Consider the following 10004-nt stretch of genomic DNA (forward strand, 5'->3'; position numbering starts at 1 on the left):
TCCCGGTGTTGTGCCGGTTCCGTCGCAAAACTTCGACGGGTCATAACTTCTTCGTTATAACTCGGATTTCAGCGTTCTTTATATGTATGGAAACCTTGTGACATATACTACAACTTGGTTCAAATTGTTTATTCTAAATAATCTTTTGTCGAAAAGTCGTTTTCGACCCCTATTACCTCTAAATTAACTAGCTCGGATCTACGGGCATTACAGTAACCCCGTGATTTAAATTATGATGACATGGCAAAGTTTAACATGCTTTTATGTCAAAAAATAACAAATATGGTTAGTGATCTTGTTCTTCTTTGGATTATGGGATTCTTTTGCTGCCATGACTTTAAATTTTGTTGAAGACTATAAGCTTCCTCCATTATTAGAACGAACTAACTACTTATACAAGTCATGGAGAGATATAAGGTAAATACAAATGATTTGTGTATGATATTCATAAACAAGTTAATGTTATAAAATGGCCACCAATTAGGCAATTACTATCAGTTTGCTCTTCAAGTTGGTCATCTTTTAATTGTACTCAATAGACAATAAGACGAATAAACTTTTTTTCTATGTTTCATTACACCATTAAATAAATAAATAAATAAGTAAGTACAATGTTACACTTGGATGGATTTTTTGAAGTACGATGCCTTAATAAGAAAAAAGTGAAGGTACGTTGTAAAAAAAAAAGTAAAAATAGGATGCTATTAAAGAAGGTTGTTGTTGTGCACTTTCGTGCTTTTGTGACATGCCATGATGCCATCCAATATTTGCTTTTGTTTTAAACTATCAGTTTTGGAATGGAGAAAAAATAAAGGAAAGTAAGATGTTATAATAAACCATTAAATAAAAGTACATTGCTACTTCTTGAAAGACAATTGAAAAGGTTATCAGATGCATGAGAAACTAGTGTAAAAAGAAATGGAATTATGATGCTATGTGGATACAAAATTTCATCATCTATTAAGTTATAGTTCTAATGTAATATGATCCAAAGACACGTAGTATTCATATATAGTCACTGGGTTCATTTTATTTTATGCATGAGTAACTTGTATTTCTGTGTAACTTGATTCCATCAATACAAGTTTGTATTACAACTCCAGATTATATGAAACTTATGTTGACTTTCTAATGTTTTCAGTCCATCTCCAGATTATATGAAACTGAAAGTACAATGATATAGTTGGATACAATTTTCAATGTACAATTGAAAAAATTGGATGTAGAATGCCTTAACAGAATTAAATTAGAGTAGAATATTATCATAAAGACACAGTTATTTCTTTCATTTAGCCCTAAAAAGATATATGCATAAGTATACATACTTTATGGTAACAAAAATTAAGATCGTTTTTCTGTAAACTGTTTTTTTAGAAACTGTACGTTTGTGAAAACGCTTAGAATGCATCCACCCAATTGTAGCAATGTCATTGAAATGCAAACACATTTGACTTTTTCTAAGTATAATGTCCAAATAAGAGAAAAAAAATTGGAAGCCCAATGCTATAATTTGATAGATATTTCGAAGTAGAGTGTTGCAACAGAATGGAATGTAACCATTGGATAACATATTTCATTAGTGGTTAAAGTTAGTGAAAAGATGATGTGACAACAGTTTTAATCATGTACAAAAACAGTAAATGATCACATTTCTAGGTATAAAGACAAGATCAATGATCAATGTACAACATGTTTACACTTATTAGTAGTTAGTCTCTTCACCTAAGGCTAACAGACACCACCGATCCATTACACTCAACTTCTTCACCTTCATTTCTGAGAACCTAATTGCAACAACACAAAACCATATTTCAGTAAAAACAAACTTTAAATTTAAAAAAAAAAAAAAAAAAAAAAAAAAAAAAAAAAAAGAAAATATACCTCTTCATCACCCTCAAAATTACCTGAAAAACCTAAACTTGACCACCATCATCATCATCATCATCATCATCTCCAACAATACACTCATCCTCAAAAATATCAATCAAAGCCATTCCCTGTTTAAACTCAAACTCATTAATAGCATCTCTAGCACCAAAAACCAATGCATTTTTTGCAACTTTAATCGCATCCTTTCTCTTTTCAGAACTTCCCCCTTTCACCCCTTCACTTCTGCTACTATACTTTTCAGCCTTTTTACTTGCCACCTTCCTACTAGCCTCCCTACAATGCAACTGATCGATATACTTTTCATGTAAAGCCTTGTTCTTCACCTGCTTCAAAACAGGAGGGCTCACAAGTGTAGCACTTGAGCCACCACTAAATCTTGAAAGACTCTTTTTATAATGAGCTGTTGAAGAAGATCTCTTGAATGCCACATCCATGTCCAGGTGGCGTACAGGTGTCGTGAGAGAGGTTAAGGACTCTGTGAAAGTGGGCTCAAGAACTGAGAATAGGTCAGCTTCTGAAGAATCTTGTTCCCCTTTATTATACTGATTTTGTAACATGTGTCTTACGTTTCTTTGGATTACATGACTCTTTTGTTTATAAGATTTGGGCTTTTTAGTTGTGGGACTTGAAGAACTGAGAAATTTGCTTGCTGATAAAACCGGGTCTTGTGAATTTGGTAAGCGGGCCCGGGAACGAAGGCGAGGTGGAGGGGGTGTTAGGTGGCTTCCATGTACTTTGTCAAAACATTCCTGTGCAGATTTTCCAGGCACCTGTGTAATTAATTACAAGGAGTGATGACATCATCATGTACATATGGATTTTATATTTAGGAATTAGGATGAAAAGTGAATTACCAGTTTGGAAACTTTCTTCCAGAAGTGTGGGGTGGGCTTTGCTTGAAGGTAAGCTCTTTCCAATGCTGATTCTTGATCTTTGGTCCAACCATGAGAAATTCCTGAATTGCCCTCGTGCTGATTTCTTTTTCTTTTAACCCCGATATTCTTTTGATTTTTCTTAATAGTATCCTTCTTGTTCATGGGTTGTTGTTCATCATGCGATATACTAGGAGTTGTAATGGCAACTTCATTTTGATTTGCCAATTTAGCTATACTTTTTTTGGGTAATTCTTCATCCAAAGTTGGATTTTCTGTGATTGGTAAAAGTAAAGCCCCTTCATTTGGATTATCATCAAATGCCAAAGTTTGAAATCGGTCAGAATTATTCTCCCATTTTTTCTTACTGTTTTTCACTTTCTTCTTTAGCAATGTAGACTTACATCTTCTAGATGTATTTGTATCCACTTGGGTTAATAAACAATCATTGCCTGTATTTCCAGTAAAACCACCATAGCTGGTCTTCTTAACATTTGTATCTACATCCCCATGAGAAGAGCTGCGTGTTACTCGCCTCTTGAATTCCCCTACATATTAGATTTCAAATTACAAGGGAAGAAAATAACAAAAAATATATGCAGGAAAGGAAAAAATAGTTCCACTTTCAAGGTGAAAAGGATAGAACCTACATTTCTTTATCATCCCAAACTTTGCAACAATAACTAGATTGAAAGAATGGTGGTGTTGGATTTGTAACTTCAACCATATCAATTCTGAATACAGGAATAACTACATTTGACCACAAGAATTAAACAATAGCTCTTAGGTCTTTACTATTAAAGCAGGGAAGAGGAAGGATAATGAAATCGTAAGTTAAGCATCTTGAATCAAGGAATTGCAATTTAGTGAACTAGAGTTGATCTCAATTGAAACTCGTGGACCATTCAGAGCAAAAAAAGATATGTAATTCGAATAACTAATTAGCTGAACCATTGCAAGTAAAACAAAATGAAAGCAAAAAAACACTTACTGTTTCTCCGTTTTGAACTACGTGATGACTTTTCTTCAGTGCGCTCTTCGGCACAAGGAGTCAGTCTGGTAGATCTTGTCGACCTAGTTTTCGAATTATCAGACTTTTTTCTGGCATTACGAGATTCACGATGTTTCTGTGAACATCCTTCTGACTTAGATCCTAGGCTTCTCCCTCGGGAAGAAATCTTTACCTTTTCTGTGAAGTTGAGAGGAGTCGCTGAAGAAGGAATTCGGGTCCTCCGTGGTTCTGGCTTAGGGGTTCTTGGGTCTTCAGGATCCACGAGCACAACTTGGAGAAATCTTGGAGATCTTCGGAGTGGATAGGCTGGCGTTCTATCCTTCTTCGATGAATTTTTATGGAGCATTTTCACAAACACCTGGTGTACGTTTGCCACGAAGACTAGGCGACTGAGTTCTGGAGGAGTGGAGGGAAAATCGACTGTTCAAAGGGAAGGTGAAAGTGAAGACGAACGAATAAAACCTGGGCCTGAGGTTATTCAGCCCAATTTGTCTAAGCAATAGGTAACGATGGTTTATACTTTATAACATTATATCAATATCAATTATTAATACAAGAGAAGAAGAAAAAAAACTAAATTTATTAAAAAAGTAGATTTAAATAAATACTAAGAGTTTTTCAAAAACAATCATAAATTTTATAAGTCTCAACTGTCATATGAGAAATTGACACGACACTTAGTCTAAGGGATATGGTGTTTTTTACGGTAAAAAGGTGTTACGTAGGAGCCACGTCAACTTTAACATTTTTTTATAAATTTCACATGTACGGTAAATAGTTTATCTATGAGTTTTATTTTTATCTTTTTTTTTTATTTCAATAAAAAATAAGAACTTTTTAAAAAACCATACTAAATTTAAAAATTACATTTTAGAAATAAAAATAACATAAAATTAAAAATTACATTAAAAACCTTTAAAAACATGAAGTGAAAAATTAAAAAACTAAAAGAAAAAAAAAAGAGAGAACTAGAATAAAACATAACATCGAAATTTCATTTGCAGTTTAGCTTATATTTTTCGCGAATCGATTGCTTCTAATTATATATTAACCATAATCATCCCTAATAAATGAAAATAATTTTGTCATTTTAAGATATTTTTTAAGTAAATAATATTCATATGTCAATTTATGAGTTTTTCAATTTTTAAAATTAAAAGTCACATAATACCTTTACTTATATAGGTAAAGTATTAAATGTAATAAATATGATAATAAATTGTAATTAATATGTTTCTTTATTTTTTATTTAAAAATGCTTATTATTTAAATTTTAATATTTAGTTTTTTTAATCGACGACCCGTATAATATACGGGTCTTACACCTAATAATTAATAAACTAATTTTTTTTCTTTATTTATTCTACTCAATTTGGTTCTTGATGGCAACCCAAAGAACCCTGTTATCATTAGAAATATTATCAACAGTGTTCCACTTGGACAAGCCATCATCTATACGAGGTCTAATATTTCTCTAATAATCACCAGAGAGTAAGTCATCCAATGTTACTACCGAACTCTTGATCTCATCAAGATTTAGCCCTTAGATAACTAATCAACTATCTGTTCGTTCTAAATATCTCTATGAATTCTAGACATGGATAATGGTAAATCTCATAATTCAGGATTATGTTTTCCGATATTGATTTGTGACGATTGCATCTGAATACTAAATTGAACATATTAATTCTAGTCAGGGCTCGGCCAAGCACTTTAGATATCAACACCAAATCATCGAGAAGGTCATAGATATCGATTCTCCTGTTAAGGCAGAAGGAACAAATAAACTTCGACTACATAGTTTTTGTCTATTTCATGATGTCATACATGGACATACCCTCTATAACTACCAGTTATGGATAACATTGGAGTAAACAACCACGTACGTTTGGGTTCGCCCAACGTACGCACACAACTTTGTGTTTTTCATTTAAGTGCCAAGGGGTCAATTTTGCAAACAATTCTCATACTAAGGGTCACAAATGAAACTACTTGAACAAGAGTGTTACATCTCCTCTTCCTCTACTACACACACACACACTATATATATATATATATATATATATATATATATATATATATATATATATATCTTCTTATGGGCAATCAAAACACTTCATCGACAAATTGAAACTACAATTTCAAAAATACTTTTGGGTTAGACACAACACCTCATCAATATCTGAACATAGAATCACCCCATGGTGGTTTTGTGAACTTGATCCAAAGTGGATCCTCTATCCCACAAAGACCATTTTTTTTTCAAAAACAATATTAACACTTCCAACCTTATCAACAACCCTTTCAATCCGCTTTCATATACCAACAACCTTACCGAAGATAACCATAACCTTGACAACCGGGTTCTCCGAATTTTGCAAAGAAACTTAACTTGAACAACCATGACCATCAAAGAAGGAAGGAAAAAAAAACGCTCAAACATAAGGAAATGTGATTTGGACAAAGAAGAAAGAATTGAATTTAGCAATGACGTGGAATTTCGGCTTCCCAAGACCCCATCGTTAGAAATGCTCAAACGGTAAATTGTTTTTGGAAAAAAAAAAAGACTTAACCGTTTTCTATGGGTCAGTGGGAAATGAAAACTGAAATCTCAACCAAATTACTTCGAATGACGTTATATGAGTTTGAAAATTATCGAATTCAACGAAATTTACAACAACCTCACCAACTTGCACAAAAGTGGGTCTAACGACTTCGACGTCTTCAACATAGCCATGTAACAATGCGAAAAATTAACACCAACCCGCAAAGCTTTTTCCTATGTCGAACCTTGGCTAAAGTTGAAGGGTTATCCAAAATGAAACGTAGTCAATAATCGACTTCTCTTCTCGTTCGAAGGGTACGAGAAATGTCGATGGACTACACAATAAAAACAATCGAACGACCGGACACACATCAACATCAAACTAGGTACAAAAACCAAAATAGGTGGTTTTCTACTTTTACCATACATAACACGTAATTTTTATTGAAGTTTGAATTCTCAAAATTACTCTTGTGTCCATGTAAATTAGGAGAGAAAAAAGACAAGCAAAATCAAATATTGATTGAAGATGACACAATAGAGGAAGATGAACCATGTTGTATCAAAGATTCAAAGATTATTTTCAATGTAACTACTCCCTAGTCATACATCATATGTGATTGAGAAATAGACACTACCTTTGATTTCCATCATTACCACCTAATTTTCTACTCATTAGAGCTGTAAACGAACTGAACGTTCGGCGAACGTTCGTGAACTGTTCGGCAGGAAGTTCGTTTATGTTCGTTTATTTATAAATGAACGAACATGAACAAAAATTATTGTTCGTTTAGTTAAATGAACGAACATGAACAATGGTCTCGTTCGTTCATTTATGTTCGTGAACGTTCGTTTACGATGTTCATTTATGTTCGTTCGTTTAAGTTTATTTATATTCATCTATATTCAATTATTTTTTATTATATTGCTATATTATATGTTCGTTTAGGTTCATATATGTTTAATTGTGTTTTTTTATTTTTGTTCGTTTATGTTTGTTCGTTTATGTTCGTTTAGCATGTTCACGAACATAAATGAACGAACATGAACAAAGTAATTTGTTAAACGAACGAACATGAACAAGAATATCTCGTTCGTTTATCCGTTTGTGTTCGTTTGTTGTTCGGCTAACTTAAACGAACGAACATGAACAAGACCTTGTTCGTGTTCGTTTGGTTCGTTTACAGTCCTACTACTCATACAAGGATTTCCACTCTTGTCATTCAATGGTTTTCCTGGGGTGTGCTATAATTATATTCTATTTTATCTCTTATTTCAGATGCAAATACCTAAATAATATTTTCCAATCAATGTACTTTTTATCATATATTTCATTTAAAATCATGTTTGATTTGATGTAGAATTAATGGCTTTATTTCTTTAGATAAAAATATTTAATTCTTGATCAAAGTTTTAAAATATCTTTCAATACAAATGAAATTGAAAAAAAAAGTGTGAAGATAAACTATAAAACTGTTTTATGCATCTAGATCAATATCATCGTTGAGATGAAACAAAACTGTATCACCACCAAAGGACAACTTAAAATTTTTCGAATAATTACCTCTATGTTTGTAGTAATGTCGTTATCTATGTTCATATTATTAAATTCTAATGTTTTTTAACCTCTCGTCAAGCCCCGGAGCTTAACCAGACTCAATAATATTTACACTTTTACCTTTTATTTTATTCAAATTTACATAATCGAGTCGAATGAACTCGAGCTCGCAAGCTTTATCGTATATTTATTGGAATTTGATGTGATTTTATTTTCTTAATAACTAATTGAGTCGAGTCGAGCCGGATTCGAAAGTGTCGTTTATTTTATTGAGATTGGACCTGAACTTGAAATTAAGGTTCAATTCGAGCCGAACTCGAAAGACGAAAGTGTTGATTACTTTGTCAAGATCGTGCCCTACCTTGAAATTAAGACGTGAATCGAGTTTCATGCTTGGGTTTTTTAGTTGAGTCGAGTTTCGAGCTTCAAAGTGCTTGACTCAACTTGATTACAACTTCATCTTTAAATCATTATTTACATCGTTTATAAAACAATCAAACACCAAAGGGCCTGTAGCCCATCGGTTTCAGATGTGGTGGAAAGGTGTCATTTCCTAAAAGGTTGAAGGTTCGAGTCTCATTTTAGACAAATGAGTTGATTGTAGACAAATGAGTAGCTTTAGGACTAAGATTAGTGGATGTGTGTTAGCTGTTTTAAAAATAAAAATCTTTATAAACAAACACACACAATGGAAAACACATTGCATTTCTTTCACTCATCACAGTGGACAATGTAACATTCATTAATAAATAACCTTAGAACAAAGCAAACAATTCTAGTAGAACCCCTATCTCAAACTGTCGTGGATTTCACCACCTCATGCTCAGGTAGTATAGTACGTATTGCACCATAAACACGAGTACCGCATACAAGGTTTGCAAGCCATAATTAAGTCAACACGTTCTCTATTTCAAACATGATATCCATTTTTCACTCCTTGTGGGATTGATGGTTTTTTATGTAAGGATTCTTGAAAGCATTTTGAGCCTAACAGCCTAATATTGGGAAGTGCTTACATTTATTTCCACATATTTATTATATGATAAATCCGTAGTCACTTTTGGGTTTGCTTTCATGGTCACACCCATATGCAGCAATTTGAGACTTGTACTTGATTATCTTTATCATTTTTAACCATCTTAACAAGTAAAATCCACAACAAAAGAAAATCATGAGGTTAAAGAAAACAACATATCACAGATGTCTATCAAAAATCGCAAACAAACTAGGCTTGTGTGTATTTCGTATATTTTTAATGTAATAACCATCAAAGGTACATATTAAAATATCAGTATCAATTACAAATGATAATGATACTTTCCATAAAGCTTACATTACTATTATTGGTAAAGCCGTAAAGATATATGAAATGACCATTGTGTTTGGTAGGCCATGATCCCATGTGATGTTGGTGCACCCTTAGGGAACCTATACGGGCACCCCTCCAGGCTCCAACCGATGCCCCCTTTTGACGTCGCTTACCATCCGTACGTTTCCACCACCACTTTTCCACTATGCCGTTTTCTCAACTAAAAACAATTTTATAGTTAGCCTCTCAATATTCTAGCCCCAACAACTTATCTTTCATCCAATTTTGCAATAAATTGCATTCTTAATTAAATATAAATAATGCAACTTTTTACCAAAATTACGTCACAAACCACTTTTTATGACTACAAAATATATATATATATATATATATATATATATATATATATATATATATATATATATATTCTAATAAATGAATAGTTTAATCTATTTTTGTTAAGTTTCACTCTAATACAAATTTTCATTAATATCATGTTATGTGTCATGTAGATATATTAGGTAATTCATTTCAAAATTCAAATTTATATTTTTTAATTATATGTTAAATTTGAAGTTATAATAACTTTAAAATTTTGATATATCTTTTATTTAAAATGACTTATTTAAAATAACTGATTAATAACTATAAATTTTTATTATAAAAGTATATATATATATATATATATATATATATATATATATATATATATATGTATATATATATATATATATATATATATATATGTATGTATGTATAGAGAGAGAGATAACCATTATTAGCAAGAACCAATGAATCAATCGTTAGCGTCAAAATTT

The 10004-nt window shown here is 32.0% G+C and overlaps 1 protein-coding gene across 3 annotated transcripts; it reads right to left on the minus strand.

Annotated features, from left to right (window-relative positions):
• Positions 1 to 1546: 1546 nt before the first annotated feature.
• Positions 1547 to 4351, minus strand: LOC111900247 (uncharacterized). 3 transcript variants are annotated; one of them, XM_042899269.2, is made up of 5 exons: positions 3754 to 3872; positions 3413 to 3512; positions 2745 to 3310; positions 1882 to 2660; positions 1547 to 1784 (listed from the first exon to the last, which is right to left on the minus strand). In XM_042899269.2, the coding sequence occupies exons 2-4, from the start codon at positions 3423 to 3425 to the stop codon at positions 1914 to 1916; spliced, it is 1326 nt and encodes a 441-aa protein (XP_042755203.1). In that variant the 5' UTR covers positions 3426 to 3512; positions 3754 to 3872; the 3' UTR covers positions 1547 to 1784; positions 1882 to 1913. The 3 variants fall into 3 exon arrangements, with proteins under 3 accessions (XP_042755203.1, XP_042755202.1, XP_023751889.1); XM_042899268.2 differs by lacking the exon at positions 3413 to 3512 and having other exon boundaries at positions 1905 to 2660; positions 3754 to 4351; XM_023896121.3 differs by lacking the exon at positions 3413 to 3512 and having other exon boundaries at positions 3754 to 4342.
• Between the last annotated feature and the right edge of the window lie 5653 nt (positions 4352 to 10004).

The sequence above is a fragment of the Lactuca sativa genome, chromosome 2 (assembly GCF_002870075.4).
Source record: "Lactuca sativa cultivar Salinas chromosome 2, Lsat_Salinas_v11, whole genome shotgun sequence".
Lineage (NCBI taxonomy): Eukaryota > Viridiplantae > Streptophyta > Magnoliopsida > Asterales > Asteraceae > Lactuca > Lactuca sativa.